The sequence below is a fragment of the Ascaphus truei genome, chromosome 9 (assembly GCF_040206685.1).
Source record: "Ascaphus truei isolate aAscTru1 chromosome 9, aAscTru1.hap1, whole genome shotgun sequence".
Taxonomy (NCBI): domain Eukaryota; kingdom Metazoa; phylum Chordata; class Amphibia; order Anura; family Ascaphidae; genus Ascaphus; species Ascaphus truei.
Window position 1 is genome coordinate 43,892,317 of NC_134491.1, and position 18,367 is coordinate 43,910,683.

At 46.5% G+C, this 18,367-nt stretch overlaps 1 protein-coding gene and 1 long non-coding RNA gene across 5 annotated transcripts in view; one reads left to right on the forward strand and one right to left on the reverse strand.

The window, feature by feature from the left end:
- Window positions 1-18,367, reverse strand: part of TDP1 (tyrosyl-DNA phosphodiesterase 1) — a 67,057-nt gene that overhangs the window by 12,503 nt on the left and 36,187 nt on the right. For all 4 annotated transcript variants that reach the window (XM_075614567.1, XM_075614569.1, XM_075614566.1 and 1 more), the window contains one exon: window positions 16,964-17,071. In XM_075614567.1, coding sequence (XP_075470682.1) covers window positions 16,964-17,071 — 108 coding nt within the window. The remainder of the gene's footprint in view (window positions 1-16,963; window positions 17,072-18,367) is intronic.
- LOC142502903 (uncharacterized) lies at window positions 9,358-18,161 on the forward strand. The gene is made up of 3 exons (XR_012803893.1): window positions 9,358-10,182; window positions 11,614-11,726; window positions 18,053-18,161. It is a non-coding gene; the product is annotated as an uncharacterized LOC142502903 (long non-coding RNA).

An 18,367-nucleotide genomic window follows, 5' to 3' on the forward strand; every position in this document is an offset into this window, starting at 1 on the left:
GGACGATACACTATAAAATATAGTTTATTGTTAGTAAAATTGATTTGCACCATGTATTTTCCTCTCTTATTCCGGAGGTGAACCTGGAAGTCTTTGTACCTACACAGACCCACGGAGAAGGGCCGCTCTCATAAACGCGGAATATTCTGCGAGTGTGCCAACTGTGTGTTACCCTAGAAGACATTATTGTATAACGCTACTGTACTATTTGTATTTTCTCAGTGTTTACGTCCCCACATAACCCGGGAGGAGTTGCGCCCTTTGCCATGTTCGCGTCACATTGGCTAATACCAGTTTAGACATGACAGATTCAGGTGACACAAACAGAAAGGTAATCCAGCCAGACATGCAAATGATAATACAATTTGCATACAGCAAGTCCTCCTGTAACCACTCTTCAAATTAAGGCTGCTGGTTTCCGCCAGCAAAGTATCTGCACACATTTCCATGCATAAAATTAAAGCGCTGTCAATTTAAAAGCTTAATTGCGCATTTGTGATTCCCGATGCATATTCCGCAGGAAATGGGAAAAGGGGCCACTATTCCCATATCCTAAAAGGGGCCGAGAAACCGGGCCCCAGGAAAGCAACGTTGCTTCATTCTTCCCTTGGTTAAGCAGGCGTCCATAATTACCACCTCACAGAAGTACCGCACAATGTGGCTTTTATTATTGTGCTTAACGAGGATCTCTGCTCTAAACTCGCAAAGGACGTAAACGTATCAAATTAGAAAACAACTGGACGGAAAAGAATTGCCAAGGTGTTTTCCCATTTGACGACCTCTCTGACAGGGAGGGCACACGGACACTGGCAGAGCCATGCAGTGGGGGCACCTCCGGCTTCGTAGTAATACGTACTGCGAATGGCTGCCAGCTGAAACGCTCTGCATTCTAGATATACAGAGAGGAGAGTGTTCTCAGAAAAACACACACAACACACACACACACGTCATTGAACTTGTCCTTCACTTCCATCTCCCTGAAACACTTTCAGCATAGGACAGTTTGTGGGGTTCCCCCTCCTTCTGTAATCTTTACAAGTTACAGAAGCCCCACTTACTCGGAATCTGCAATAATATACCTTACAGTTCGGTGCCACAGATTAGGACAAAGGCCACCACCAGGTCATGTTTAAAAGGATATCCCTGCTTCAGCACAGGTGGCTCAATCAGTGGCTCCGTCAATGAGTGAGCCACCTGTACTGAAGCAGCTATAATCTTAAAACCTGACCTGTTAGTGGCCCTTGAAACTGGAGTTGCCCACCCCTCTCCTAGAACTTGTCTTTATGTATATATTTTTATAGTGTCCACCAGGTAACTCAGCACTTTATCCTGTTTCATACAATGGCATTATAAAACAGGTAATATAATAATACAGATGGGTAAAGTACAGACATTAACATAACATTGGTGAGAAAGGAGTCTCTGCCCCGGAAAGCTTACAATCTAATTGACAATGGTGGGTTTCGCCTTCGGTGTTCAAATGGGGAAAAGAGTATGGTGGCCAGAAGTGAGTTACAAACAAAACCACTCCCGCCCATCACTTTATCTCCTTCTAACTGCGCTACCATGGCGCACAGCAAGAAGAGGCCTGGCCACGAGGTTTGGGAAGCTCTGTACAATGTACACTACAATGTTGAACCTGAATGTCCTTATTTGGTATGTAACGCTACGTAATTTACATATCTCTGTACTGCGCTTTGGAATATGTTGGCGCTTTGCAAATAAACGATACTCTATGAAGACCTGTAATGTTGGTCGGCTAAAGGTCATCACACCCTACATTGAATCTGCTCTTCTCCGGGACCAATACAGCTACAGCTACTACAACCTTTACCTAAAGCTGCTCTACTCCGGGCCAATACAGCTACAGCTACTACAACCTTTACCTAAAGCTGCTCTTCTCCGGGCCAATACAGCTACAGCTACTACAACCTTTACCTAAAGCTGCTCTTCTCCGGGACCAATACAGCTACAGCTACTACAACCTTTACCTATAGCTTCTCTTCTCCGGGGCCAATACAGCTACAGCTACTACAACCTTTACCTAAAGCTGCTCTTCTCCGGGGCCGATACAGCTACAGCTACTATAACCTTTACCTAAAGCTGCTCTTCTCGGGGCCAATACAGCTACAGCTACTACAACCTCTACCTAAAGCTGCTCTTCTCCGGGGCCAATACAGCTACTAATACTCCAACCTTTACCTAAAGCTGCTCTTCTCCGGGGCCAATACAGCTACAGCTACTACAACCTTTACCTAAAGCTGCTCTTCTCCGGGGCCGATACAGCTACAGCTACTACAACCTTTACCTAAAGCTGCTCTTCTCGGGGCCAATACAGCTACAGCTACTACAACCTCTACCTAAAGCTGCTCTTCTCCGGGGCCAATACAGCTACAGCTACTACAACCTCTACCTAAAGCTGCTCTTCTCCGGGGCCGATACAGCTACAGCTACTACAACCTTTACCTAAAGCTGCTCTTGTCTGGGCAAATACAGCTACAGTTACTACAACCTTTACCTAAAGAAACAACAAACACATACGGGAAATCTCACCACTTACTGCCAACAGCAATGCTGATTTATCCAGCTATTAAAATGGCCAGCAGTGCATCATTAAACAATCCAATTACATCAACTATAAAAGCTTTTCCATAAGCAACTTTTCAGTCGTTTTCTCTTTATTGTGTATAACGTTCACATTCTTCAACCTTTTGCTGCTAATGGGTCGCGTGGTTACTACTTCCGACTGTTTTGTACATGTTCATCTGGCGGTGCTGGGACAGCACCCCTCATACAGGTGATCTGGCCTCACCGGTAACGTGACATTAGGACAGATAAAGCAAAGTTATTCGCAGGGTCTCTCTCTCTCTTGGTGTAATTGCGGGAGCACATTGGGAGCGTGTACTCCGTTCTACACTGAAAAATGGTCATTTTCAGAAGAGGAAAAAAAGATGTGCAAAAATGTGAACTGATGCTTTCGAGGTTCATATACAGGCAGTCCTCGTTTTACAACGCTTCGCTTTACAACGAATGGCTTATCCAACGCTATGCAATGCATATCTATGTTCATTTTTACAACGCCAAAACGGCTTATCCAACGCTCTTACGACGCTTTGCAAAGTTGTTTGTGTATAATATATATATTATATAATATAATATTATACTATATAATATATTATTATATTTAATGTTATATTATATATATAATACAGTATATACACTATATAATTTATGTGTGTGCTGCGTATCTTATTGCCTGCATAAAATATTTGGTGTATTTTAGTGTTAAAACAGCCTTCAGGAACGGATCCTTTCATTTAAACAGTGTTCCTATGGGAAAACGTGTTTCACTTTAAGACGTTTCGCTATCCAACGCCATTTTGAGTAACGCATTGTGTCGGATAACCGAGGACTGCCTGTATACAACAAGTCCACCCCTTTATTAACGTATCCACTGGGGTCTCAGTGTTGCTAGGAAGAAACGAAATGTTAAGTGGGAATTTGCCCTTTACCAAAATGGTCACTGAGGCAATCAATCATCGGTCATCCTTACTGACCGGCTTGCCAGCAACCTATTGCACGCCATGTTTTCTATCCTTGGTTGGACAAATGTTGAAGGTTAATAACTATTGAGAATGTTACATAGAAACCCACTTGGCCCGCCCAGTTTTCCTACCTATTGTGAAACCGCCAAACCGAAGACACAATCCCTGGCTTGTCTCAAATGTAATACAGCTCAACCCCGTTATAACGCCATCCGCTACAACGCGAATCCGCTTATAACGCGATGCAAGCGCGGCTCCCAATTTACGTATTTATGAACACTTTACAACACGATTGTTGGTATCTTAAATACTTTATTGTAAAATGCATACAATAGTACATTATTTGTAACGCGATCCTCTTATAATGCGATGTGATTATTTGGACCCTAAGCACAGCGTTATAAGGGGGTTGAGCTGTAGTTGTAGGGTGATTTGAGTTTTACATACAGTATTTGAAGGCGGCCCAAACACATCTACACAGGTCAAATGTTACAATCTGTGAATTCTAATTATTAACAATGATTGTATCTCTACTAGTTACGACTTCTGTATGGAATACCACGGTTATCGTTTCTCGCATAGGAAGGAGTGGCTTTGGTGTATTGAATGCTGATTATTTCCACTGGGCCTAATATTTGTAAGAGCACGTTCAACTCTTAGGATTTGTTTTTTAAACTTTAGTTTGGACTTTAGCGCCATTAATAGGGAGGTAGAATCCCAAGGGGGGAAAGAATAGGCCACGCACTGCGTATCAAAAGCCGGAAAATGACGGAGGCTGGATCGCATCAGCATGTAGAAAGAAATCTTTATTGGATCATCTGTTGCTAAAAACCGAGTGTGTGAAGAGCCTCTGACGCGTTTCGCGCATGCGTGCGCTTTGTCAAAGAGGCCATTAATAGGAATACTACTGCAGTTTACAGAAACAATACCCCATTGCTAGCCGAAGCGTCATAAACACGTTCCAAACCCCTCTCATGGCAAAGGATAAAAAATACAGTTGGAAGTGCAATTAACTTGTTGCTAAATCCCATGGCAGGATTAACCGGAGATTACACAACATTGCGGTTACCCACTTTCCCAAGAGCCAACGGGAAAGACATTAGTGAGCGCACCTGCGGGATACACAGAAACGCAGCAACGCTCGACCAAGTGTATTTATATGTTACTCGTGCATCACAACCACGAGACTGCGCGCTACCTACTGGTCAATTATATGTGACCGCAGCTGAACAGGAGAGTGAGAAAAGGAAATAGTATACAGGAATAACATCTGCTGACATACAAAATAAATGTATTTAAGCAATTTAAAGGAATAATGCCGGTACACGATAACACACTGCCCCAATGAGAACTGGATACTAGCCACGTATGCATTAAGAACTCTGTCCTGCACAATATTTAAGTCAGGGGCGGCCAGCTCCGTTCTCAAGAGCCACCAAGGTCAGGTTTTCCAGGTATCTCAGCTTCAGCACAGATACAAAGACTGAGCCACTGATTGAGCCACCTGTGCTGAAGCATGGATATCCTTAAAATCTGACCTATTGGTGGCCCTTGAGGACGGAGTTGGCCGCCCCTGACTTAAGTCATCAAGCAGATCAATGTTGCTATAGCTGCAAACACAGAACAATAGGGGACAGGGAATACAGCTTGTTGAGCTCTGGGAAGAGACAAAGCGGCTGTTTGAAGAGAATGTCAAGTACTGTATGTGCCTTTTGGTTTATTTGCTCTGATCGATAGCAGGGATCCCCTTCTCTTACTTACCATTTGCACAAGGGACCAAACCACATGAAAGCCGGACCGATAAGGGCTCTGAAGAATACGTAAGACAAGTACCACTTTAGACAAAAGACAAGCCCGTGGGGCTCTCTGGGCGCGCTCACAAACGGCGAGACAATTCAGCGAGCCACAGAAAAAGCGACAACGGAGCGTACTTGAAGCTCGTCTGGTGTGATGGCGTCATAAAAGCATATCTATGAGAATGAGTTAAAGTATACCGTTTAATAAACACGGGTCATCACGTGGCCAATAGGAAGCGGCGAGAGGTGATGCTTCCTGCTGGCCCGCGCCACGCGGAAACTTTAAATCTGCCACCGGCGCCCCCTACGGAGGTATCTCGGAAAGCAGGTGTTCCCCAGAGCCGAAATTAACAGGGCTCAGCTCAGGAGACCCCCTGCGTCAACCCTATAGCTCTGAACAAATGTAAAAAAAAAAAGGAATGCAGGGGCAGCTTCCGACATCACCTTCCGAGGCGTCTCGGGAAGCAGGGGGTCCCCGAAGCTGAAATCAAAACGGTTCAGCTCCGGAGACCCCCTGCTTCAAACGTAACCCTCCCGACCCCCCAAAAGCACAAGAAGCAGCAATGCCACTTAAACATTACTCACATCATGTTAGCATCAGCTTCCAATAACGTAACATTACGCTGGTCTTAGCCTTACATCCAGATCCCCCTCTCTCTTCAAAAAGACCACCTTCAGTGTCTGGATAGGAGTAACACCACCTTTAGGTATAACCCAGGCCTGCACAACTCCAGTCCTCGAGGGCCGCAAACAGGCCAGGTTTTCAGGATATCCCTACTTCAGCACAGCTGGCTCAATTAGTGGCTCAGTAACCTTAGTGGCCACACGACACTCTTTTGCATATAATCACGACCAACCGTAAAAATGAACACTGCGCTATTGAATTGCGTTAAACTGGGTTCAGGTTGTTATTCTTTTTAGTGGATAAGCGTTACTATTGGCATCACTCATTTAGGCCAGGCGTGGCCAACGCCAGTCCTCAAAAGCTACCAACAGGTCAGGTTTTCAGGATATACCTGCTTCTGCAGTCGAAAACGGAGCCACCTGTGCTTAAGCAGGGATATCCTGAAAACCTGACCTGTTGGTCGCCTGTGAGGATGTTTACATAGCCTAACGGAGCGTGGTGTATCTGAGCTAAGGAATTAGTCTTTGCAAAGAGGAATTAGGGAATAGAGATCAAAGTGCAATTTACAATCCCCTTTGGGGTCATTACAGCATTTCTCTCCAGCTAGTAACGAGCCCTTAATACGGGCATTATGTACGAATACCAAGCTGTGTTTTATGATATTATGCATATTGTACCTTTAATGTTCAAATGGGTGTGAAGGTGTTATGTGGCCGAGTGCTTTAACTTCAATATCATTTCCTAAGCGGGACTGCAAACATTCACCAGTCCAGCAGAAATCCAGTTTACCAGTGAAGCTTCCACGACTGGAACTAATGTAACAATCTGCATTAATTGGGCAGTAATGAGCATTGCGACAGGGCTGGCATACTAAAAATAGCTCCGGCAAACCAACCTGTTTCCGCCTAATAAAATATAACAAATTCTGCAAAGAATGAGCCAGAGCCCAGAGCACACGGAGAAAACGGCTTTAGGAGTTAAAAATAAACTGGATCTATAAACATGTTCATTATTATCATTAAAAACAATAAAAGTGCAGCCACCTCCTTTCTAATAAGATAACAGTATCGCCACCAATAACCGTTTACTTAATGCTGTACCCCTCTGGCATCGCTGACTCACTATTCTGCGCAGTTTTCACATGGACTCCGCTGTCATTCTAATGTATATTATATTTACACCAGGGGCGGCCAACTCCAGTCCTCAAGGGCCATCAACAGGTGAGGTTATCAGGCTATCCCTGCTTCAGCACAGGTGATGCAGTTAAAGACTGAGCGACTGATTGAGCAACCTGTGCTGAAGCAGGCAGGGATGTCCTGAAAACCTGACCTGCTTTGAGGACTGGTGTTGGCCAACGCTGAGCTAGACAAATAGGTCATAACAAGTTCATCTCTATACTTGCTTTTCAACCTAATCACACGGCATGACGTGGCTTTAGAAACTCAGAGACTCATACATTTATTCTCGCCTGGCATATCTTCCATTGTGTGCATCAATTAATGTGGGTTGTAGTAAAGATGTCTTACACAGCTGTTAGTCAAACTGTAAGGTTGTCATGACAACAGTAAGAGTGGCGATAAATGCAGAATAATCTAATTTGGTATACTTTGTTTATTCCATTTTTAGATGAAAGAAAAAAACCTCATTACAAAATGTAGTGCTTTAGACACACACAGACGGACACACAGGCGGACACACGCAGGCGGACGCACGCAGGCGGACGCACGCAGACGGACGCACGCAGGCGGACACACGCAGGCGGACACACGCAGGCGGACACACGCAGACGGACACACGCAGACGGACACACGCAGACGGACACACGCAGACGGACACACGCAGACGGACACACGCACTTTTTTAACCATAGTTTCAAGGTTACTTCGAATGAAACTTGTGTCAGTGAGGCTGCACCGATCCTCTGGGGTTCTCAATATATCACACCATATAATATTAAACATACAGATCGTCGCTTTCCCAAGATGATAACCCTACAATGTACATTTGTTTTTGGGGGTAAGAAAGTAGGGCTGGCTCGTGGACAAGATATTAGCTCTGTTTTCAGCGCTCAAAGGAATTATACTAGGGCATAAAAAGGGTCCTGTGTGAATGTTTATATAGCATCTACTGTATCAGATCAAAGGCACTGATAAAGCCAGCAACAGGATACTGTCATTATACTGCAAGGCAGGCTCCCAAGTCAGCAGAGAGGCCTGCCGCTGGGAATCCGGTGCTGGCTCATCCAAAGACAAAAGTGTCCCAAAGATAATAGGATGTTCCTAATGCCCCCCACAAAAGACCACATTTTCCTAAAGAATACTTAACTGTAAGCTGCTGGGGCTGGCATTGTATCCGCCTATAGATCACATAGCTTATAGAATATAGAAGTCACATACTGTAGCTTCTGATGAAAGAAGAATTATCGTACGTTCTGTTGTATGTCTGCTGTTGTGCAGTTGGGAATCTGTTCAACCTACATTAAATTGAGGAGCTCGTGTTGGGAAAAAAAGAAATAGATAACGTTACATAGTATAACGCAGTGTTTCCCAACCGGGGTTCCACGACCCTGCCCTGGGGTTCCACGACCCTGCCCAGCAGGACTGCGCAGCAGGACTGAATCTCCAAAATATTACGTCTGGCTATACCCTGTGCTGTTTGCCGTTAGCTTTTCAAATCTGAGCCTGAAAGCTTATAAAAGAAAGGTCTTAAACAACAAAAATATTATTAATAAAAAAAAACAAATCCAACCCAGGTTGCCAAGTGGGATTGTACCGTGAAAGAAAGATCAAGATAAAAGAGGCGAAAAGAGCTTTCCATTTCCAAACGGTGAGAAACTCCAGCGAATGTTCTGCAGGCAAAGTAACTAAGCAATTAGACTCCCCGCCCACCTGAACCCAAAGCCCGTGTGTGCGCTCATTCTGGCTCCTCTTGCCTGGATACAAGTAGCCGGCTGGTTGCTAAGGAACCATAACCGAACTTCACGTGGTTGACATTAATTGACACGGTGCTTTGTTTCTGTCCAAAAGAAGAAAGGAAGGTGCTCCAGCCACATAATAGAGCAATTTGACATGAGATGGGAAGCACGGCCATGGCTGAAAAGGATTTTGCCTGCACCCATCAGCTGGAGGACTCGGTTGCAAATATTCGCTTTTGCTGTTTGTCTTGAAAGTAAACACCCCTCCTCCATTTTAAACACAACACGTTTTTGCTGCATGGAAACGTCAGAAATAGCAATTCATGGTATTTATATTCATCTTAATATATAAAATTGAAAATTTGTGGGGTTGTAGATGTGGTGAATCTGATTGGTCCCAGCCTCTGGCCAATCAGATTGGTCCGTATCCCTGCCCCGCCCTCTATGAAGTCACCCAACTGCCACTCTCTTCTCCTCTTCACACATCTCATTGGCCGGTGTGGAGACACAAACACAGACAGACAGACACACACACAAACACAGACACACAGACAGACAGACACACAGACAGACACACAGACAGACAGACAGACACACAGACAGACAGACAGACAGACAGACACAGACAGACACACAGACAGACAGACAGACAGACAGACAGACAGACACACACAGAGACAGACACACAGACAGACAGACAGACACAGAGACAGACACACAGACAGACAGACAGACAGAGAGACAGACAGACAGACAGACACACAGACAGACACAGAGACAGACACAGAGACAGACACAGAGACAGACACAGACAGACACACAGACAGACAGACACACAGACAGACAGACAGACAGACACACACAGACAGACACACACACAGACAGACACACACACAGACAGACACACAGACAGACAGACACACAGACAGACACACAGACAGACACACACACAGACACACACACAGACAGACACACACACAGACAGACACACACACAGACAGACACACACACAGACACACACACAGACAGACACACACACAGACAGACACACACACAGACAGACACACACACAGACAGACACACACACAGACCGACACACACACAGACAGACACACACACAGACAGACACAGACAGACACAGACACACACACACACCGACACACACACAGACCGACACACACACACAGACCGACACACACACAGACAGACACACACAGACAGACACACACACAGACACACACACAGACACACACACAGACACACAGACACACAGACCGACACACATAGACACCTCCCGACCAGGTAAGTAAACCGCTGACTCGCACCCCTGCACCTCCAGCCTCCCCTCCCAGCTCACACCCCTGCGCCTCCAGCCTCCCCTCCAAGCTCACACCCCTGCGCCTCCAGCCTCCCCTCCCAGCTCACACCCCTGCGCCTCCAGCCTCCCCTCCCAGCTCACACCCCTGCACCTCCGGCCTCCCCTCCCAGCTCACACCCCTGCGCCTCCGGCCTCCCCTCCCAGCTCACACCCCTGCGCCTCCAGCCTCCCCTCCCAGCTCACACCCCTGCTGGCTGGGCCTCAAACCCCTGCGTCTCCAGCCTCCACTCCCAGCTCACACCCCTGCCCCTCCAGCCGCTCTTCCCGCCTTGCCTCCCAGCTCACACCCCTGCCGCAGGGCCACTGCCTCACACCCCGGCACCTCCCGCCTCGACCAAGCGAGGAAGCAGACGGCCAGGAGGGGGAGCGGGCAGCCCACCCCCCTCACCCGTACCACACCCCCTCACCCGTACCACACCCCCTCACCCGTACCACACCCCCTCACCCGTACCACACCCCCTCACCCGTACCACACCAATTGCAAACACGCTGCCTCCCGCCTCAGATCCGCCGGCACCCGCACCTCACCGCCATTTCCCTTCCCCGGCTCCTACCTGCAGCCTCCACCGCTGCTTCAGGTATGGGGACAGCAGGGGGGGAAGACATGCAGGGGGGAGGAAGAAGAGATGCGGGGGGGGGGGGAGAGAGAGATAACACACTCACCCACCCAGTCACTCACTCACCCACCCAGTCACTCACTCACCCACCCAGTCACTCACTCACCCAGTCACTCACTCACCCACCCAGTCACTCACTCACCCAGTCACCCACCCAGTCATTCAGCCACCCACCCACCCAGTCACTCACCCACCCAGTCACTCACCCACCCAGTCACTCACCCACCCAGTCACTCACCCACCCAGTCACTCACCCACCCACTCACTCAACAGTCACCCACGCAGTAACTCACCCAGTCATCCACCCACCCAGTCACTCAACCCAGTCACTCACCCACCCAGTCACTCACCCACCCACCGAGCTCTGAAGGGGGGGGAATTGGACATGTGAGGAGGGGGGGGGGGAGGAAGGGCCAGGGCTGTGAACGGGGGGGGGGACCCAGCTGTTAACACGGGGGGCCACATTCATGTGCAAGGGGGCCACGATTGCTGTTAACGGGGGACAAAGGGGAAGGGGGGGGGAGAGAGGGCAATGGAGAAAGAGAGGGCAATGGAGAGAGACAGATGGCAACGGAGAGAGAGAGATGGCAATGGGGGGGGGGGGAAGAGAGGGGGGAGCGGAGACAGAGGGGGAGCGGGAAAATTCAATGCCGGGCAACGCCGGGTATATCAGCTGGTTTAATATAAAGTACGATATTTTTGTATCATGACCTCAGAGTTTATCTCCCTCTATCCCAGTTGTTAGACCTGTGCACGGCTGCAGAGAGCAAGCTATGTGACTCCAATCTGGTTCATCCACTTCAGAAACTGTGGCGTTACCATCATAAACTCGTACCTGCCACCAACTCCAGGTCAGTAGATTGATAATGAGGAAGTCCTGGATTTGTATTCCCATTTGATGGTATGTTACCAGTTTTGTACAACAGAAGAAAAACTGGCCTTGGTCTTAATCATCCATTGGTTTTGGGGTCAGGTGACCAGTGAAGTATGAAGACGCCATTGGCTTTCCAATGAAGGAGAGCTGACAGACAGTGTCCTTGCTTGTGAGGCCAAAGACATATAGAGAGAGGTCAAATATAAGAACCCACGTGTGTGAGAGAATGACAATTTCATGGATATATTCTCAGCTGAAAAGCGGCGGAGTCTCTACTGAAGACCACGCCCGACTAAAATGGATAGATGGTCTTCCAGTAAGTTAGATTTCACAGGCTGGAGGGCGAGAACATGCATTGCATGTACAAGTGCACCATTGCATGTTACAGGGGCTATCTTTTATCAGTGCCTCCTAGTAACCCGCACCGGCAGATCGAATGATAAATTGCTCTCGCCATTGGATGATTTTTAAATTTTTTTTTTAAATTATTCAATTCAAAAAGGAAATATTGGCATTTTAAATTAAGACCACAAAAACAGTACTGCAGCCATTTCTATGGCAACCAGTGTTAGCAGGAACATGTCCTTCTCCCGCTCCGTTTACATTCATGGAGATAACTAGTGCTGTGCGGCCAATGACCAGAAGGAAAAGAGTGCACCTTCCACACAAAAAGGGAGAACTTTACTACCAGACTCTTACTATAGGAGGCGCTATCCAAGGAGCGGAGCACTTTATGGCACAGATTATAAAAACACTACAGTCCCCAAGTGCTAAATATCAAAGTCCCAGATTACGTAGGTGGCAGTTAAAGGGATTTTAAGAAAACAGAATGTCTGGAGTAACTAGGTTTTAGGTTTTATTAAATGGCTGGGGGTAACTGGAACACATGGGCTCGTCTCAATAGCTCTACAGGTCCTAGCATAGATGGAGGGCTTAGTCCCTCAGCCACAAGGTCCTTGCATAGATGGAGAGGTTAACCCCTTTGCCATGAGTTCCTTGGATAGATGGAGAAATTAGTCCATTAACCACAAGGTTCTAGCATGGATGGAGAGGTCAATCCCTTTGCCATGAGGTCCTTGCATAGATGGAGAAGTTAGTCCAATTACCACGAGGTTCTAGCATGGATGGAGAGGTTAATCCCTTTGCCATGAGGTCCTTGCATAGATGGAGAAGTTAGTCCAATTACCACGAGGTTCTAGCATGGATTGAGAGGTTAGGCCCTTTGCCATGAGGTCCTTGCATAGATGGAGAAGTTAGTCCATTAACCATGAGGTCCTAGCATTGATGGAGAGGTTAATCCCTTTTTCATGAGGTCCTAGCATTGATGGAGAGTTTAGTCCAGGGGTCTCCAAACCTGTCCTCAAGAGCCATAGGCCAGCTTTTATGGATATCCCTGTTTCAGCACATGTGGCTCAATCAGTGGCCCAGTCAAGCACTGAGGCACTGATTGAGCCACCTGTGCTAAAACAGGGATATCCATTAAAGCTGGCCTGTGTGTGGCTCTTGAGGACAGGTTTGGAGACCCCTGGCGTTAGTCCCTCAGTCTCGAGGTCCTTGCATGGATGGAGGGGTTAATCCCTCGGCCACGGCCCACTGTCTTTCAAGTATCTGTCGTTTTTTTCTTCTTTTTTTAACGAAACAGTCTGTTTCCAGCAAAACTAAATTCCACCGCAGAATTCAGGGTGGTGGAATTTATCAAAAAAACTTCACTTTTCTCCGACCTTCAACCTACCTAACAGTGCGTTCTTGCCTGCGCCTTGTTATACAACACGTTGCCATGTGCCACTGATTAAAGGGAACAAATATAAAGACTCTCCCCCTTTCCCTCAGCATCCCAGTTACTTCTCATCAATTATTTTAATCCTCACCAAATTGTTATTTAGCGCACAGTATGAGGCACCAACACATTATAAAATCGGATGCACTGCATGAGTTATTGTGTATTCTAGTTCCAAATATGTTAAATAGGTGAAACACTGCCCAATTCATCTCGTCTCCCAGTATTATTTTGCTGCAAAATTGCTCATCGATACGCTCTTCCAACGCCCACGTCCCCTCTGAGGTTTATCCCTGGCAATATGCATCACCGTTTTGAGCTATATTAATTTTTTCTGCGCATGACGGAGCTGAAGGCAACAAATTCAATGTGCTAATTTCAATGTTATTTATGTGTAAGTTTTTATTATGCGCTGCTTCATCTAAAGAGTGTCAGGGAAAAAAAAGAAACAAAAAAAAGGGAAAAATAAATTGCTGAAACATTGGATTTTAATTCGCTCACTCAGAGCAAAACATTTAACTCCTTCAGTACCAGAGTGGCATGATATGCATCTGCAGAACCTCTCTGGTACTGAAGCGTACATTCCACCGGTACAGATTGGGCTGGTACAGAACCGTGAGACCAGTGTGCGTGTACCAGTCTCCCACGGCGGTACTCACACTCCACCCTGTGACAAGGAGCCAATCAAAATGTACGGCACGGTGGACAGGCTGGCCGCGTGACCTCACTACTCAGCTAGCCTATCAGAGTTGCTGAAGAATCTGACTGGACCGTAGTCGCTGCGACCATGAGGCCAGCAATAGTAAAACCGTAACAGTTTCTGTGTACTGTCCCCCCCTGTAAATGCCTCAGCGTGCCCTGTGCTGTCCCCCTCAGAGTGCTGCAGTATTGTTAGGGACAAGAGAAATGTATGTGATTAATAGCAAAAGCCTCAGGTCAGAGGTCTTTGCGTTAAAGTAAGACAGGGAAATGGGCCTTATGGTCCCTCTGTGCTATGTGTCTTTGTTTCTCCGTGGGAAGGTATTCTACATTAGGAATATTGTAACTATGAAGCTTTATTGCAGTGCTCTTCCCACAAACAAATCCCATGTAATAGAATAAGGATTCCACGTAGAGGCATATATTCATGGGAGATGGGCGCAGGAAATGGGCGCCGGAAATGGGAGCAGGAAATGGGTGCCGGAAATGGGCGCCATTCTTTGTCCCCTGTCACTCCCAGTGTATTTAGCCCCTTCTCTCGCTCGGACTCCCCTTTGAAAGTCTTCTGGGTCTTCTAGGGGGCCAGCATCCCAACTTGGGCAACGCTGCTCCATTGATGGAATAGGCAGACATCACCGGCATGCCAGCCATGGTCAGCGTTAGGGAAACCTTCCTATGCAGCCTAGAAACAAGGAGCCTGACCCTGCTGCAACAATCAGAGACTTTATACCCCCCCCTCACAGTAGGGAGGCCGGCAGGAAAGTACTCTGCGTGGCCTCTCTCAGTCCTCTCAGCACAGGAATGAGTTACAAGTACAATCCAGTATCGATATGTTCCCCGAAACTCCAGTGGAAGCGCATGGCCATGTAACACATCACGTTGAACCCTTTGCTACCAGAATATGAATACCATATAGACCGTGCTGAAAAGCATGGAGTGACGACTGGGTTCATGTATCATTTCTCCATTATTCAAGACATGTTTGATAGCTTAGGCCCAAAACGGAAGTCATTTGAGTGATAGTTTTATACGCATGATACATATCATGGCCCCCTGCAGACACACTTACCAGAACGCCCTCCTACTGTCTCTATACGTCCTTCCTACCAACCAATTAGATTGTAAGCTCTTCGGAGCAGGGACTCCCTTTCCAAAATGTTACTGTTATGTCTCAAGCACTTCTTCCCGTTATGAGTTATTTATATTATTTGTTATCTATATGTTTGTCACGTGTTTTACTGCTGTTATAAAAAATATAGACATACAATACAATTTCCCAGAATAGAACAATGCACATTCCTTTTGGTATGGTCTAGAGCAGCGGTGCACAATCTGTGGGGCGCGACCCCCAGGGGGGGCGCGAGACTGCCGACGGGGGGCGCGGGGTTTACAGAGGCCCCTCGCGCTTCCCGAAGGCACTTAAATTAAGTGCCGGGGGAGCTGCAGGGCCTCTGTAAACCATACTTACCCGTGGCTCCGGCGGCTTCCTCCCGGCGTCGCCATGGCAACGCGGCGTCAAAATGACGCTGCGAGGTCATGTGACGTCACGTTGCTATGGCAACGTGACGTCATTACGCCGGTGCGAGGGTAAGTTGGGGTTGGGGGGGGGCGCGGGAGTGAGGGGACAGCCGGCAGGGGGGCGCAGGGAAAAAAGTTTGCGCCCCCCTGGTCTAGAGAAGGGTTCGCAACTAACATAAAGGGACGATCCCTCTGTTGCAGTGATCGGGTAGGAATTTAAAAAGCGCCTGTTTTACACAGTTACCCTGAAGGAGATCCTTCAGAACTCAATAAAACCGTGATTTTGCTCCTGAGCGTGGGAAATGCTGGAGGGATCACGGTGAAATATGCAGACCAGGGGGAAAGGAAAGAAGAAGAAAACAATAAGCTCATGCCCCCCCCCCCCCCCCTCCAAAACAGGGGAAACTGCATCAGTATCCCTGTCACAGCAGCGAAAGAAATCGGTTAACGCAGGCGCTCTCAACGCCAGTCTTCAAGATCCCCCCAACAGGGCAGGTTTTCAGGATATCCCAGCTTTAGCACAGATGGCTCAGTCAGTGTTTCAGTCGAAGACTGCATCACCTGCGGTGAAGCAGGGATATCCTGAAAACCTGACCTGTGGGGGGGGAAGGGGGGTCTTGAGGACTGGAGGTGAGAACCACTGGGTTAAAAGGAAGTGCAGTCAAATGCCCCCCTCTCCCTTCAGGAGCAGTCTGTAATAATCGGACCTAAATCTTACAATCCGAGCTCTACTCTCCAAACACTATCTCGAGCGGGCTGCAATCCGTCAGACCAGCAAATGAAAGTTAAAAAATTAATTTTATGTCGCTGAATATTTTACAATCTGGGTCAGACAGAGCTGAAAATTCCTGATTCTCTTTAAGACGACTCTCGAGCAATTACAATGATAATGCAACCTTCCAAAAAGGTTTTCCGACAGACACAGGACAGAGTACAAACGAATTCTGTGCCCTTTACATATTATTTTTTTTTAAATGTCTTCTTAGCTTTCATCATATTAAAGGACTGAAATCATTAGCCAACAAAATAATTAAATCCTATGAAGTGGCAACTATCTTGTCCTGACCCAAATCCAAGCAGACGTCACCGTGAAGCAAATACAAACGCTCACTGAAAGGTCACATTGAAATGTTTTTTTTGCGAAGGTATCAGGATTGCATCTGCAGCAGCACGGCAGGATTCCTATGGGAAATAGATTTTGCAGATGGCCACGTATTTACCTTGTCACCACAAACCACGCGAGCTCCTGGAAGTCTGGCGATAACCTCATGTATGTTTTGATGTGAGGCATGGCGTTGGTGCGGCCGGAGGTCTCAGCGGTCCACTTACTGCAACGTCAAGCAGAGGAATCTTGTTAAAATTACTACATTGTTTCACAAAAGGAACAAAAACGTCTCTGCATTAACCTAAAGTCAGATTTCCCTGCATTAACCTAAAGTCAGACTTCCCTGCATTAACCTAAAGTCAGATTTCCCTGCATTAACCTAAAGTCAGATTTCCCTGCGCTATACACTGCAAAAGCTGCATTAGATAATATGGAAGTAATAATCTAACCATACATCTCGTTTGTGATGCTTTCCTATAGGACCAAAAAAAAAAAATGTTACACTGAAACTCCCAACAGGTAACATCTCCTTCACTCAGATCAAAGAGAATGTGAATAAAAATTGTAACCAACACTTACTGAATTCAATTAGAATGTGAGAGAGAGCAGTGGTACTGTGATTCACCTTATTGCACAATCTTTTTAAAGCAGCGATACTACTTTCCAATGTTTTCTCCTTATTTGAGTATGTAAAGCGCGTGACAATGTATAATTCTACACTATTACCCAAGCTGGTGCTCCCGTTATAAGACCGTCAAAATCTTTATTGTGTGTTTAACATAATGGCCGCTTCAGTCAGTGTAACGCAGCAGCTACAATGTATCCTTATACTACTAAGGTAACATTATCTATTGTTACAGTTTACAGGTCTAACTGCTGGGAATATTGGCAACAAAATATTTCCCAGACAGGGAAGTGTTGCAAAGATCTTGCACTGCTGGGGTGGTGGGATAAACCTGCTATAGAAATCAAAACGTCACTATTATCTAATTCTACAGAACAGATTTAAACACAAAATAATAAATAAAACACAACGCATACGATTTCACGTTTTGCGGCTTTAAAAGGCGGTGTCAGACTTCTTTAGAGATTCTCTGCACTTGTTTTCACCGTGCGTATGTTACCCAAACATAAACAGAGAAAGTCTTTTAAAGCAGATGTTATAAAATATTGTTTGCATCAACTATTCAACTAGTAGTTTTAGTTTCATTTCAGAATGAAAAAGACAGACAATTTGTACAAGACTTGTTCAGACAGGGAAAGAAGGACGGCGCCTTCAGCAGAAATCCCCTTTCATTACTCCGAGAAGGTACAGGTAATCGCCACCTTATTACTAAATCTGGAACGGGAGCTACTTTGTGTATATGTTTATTTATATAGGAGCGCTTCACAGCAGTAACAGATCCACCAAAATAACAGGAGATTTCATACACAGTGGCAATAATCAGTTGTATTTGTACTTTACAGATAAGGTACATGGGGTTCCCAGTGCTCCCCGATACAGGATATTGTCTCTCGC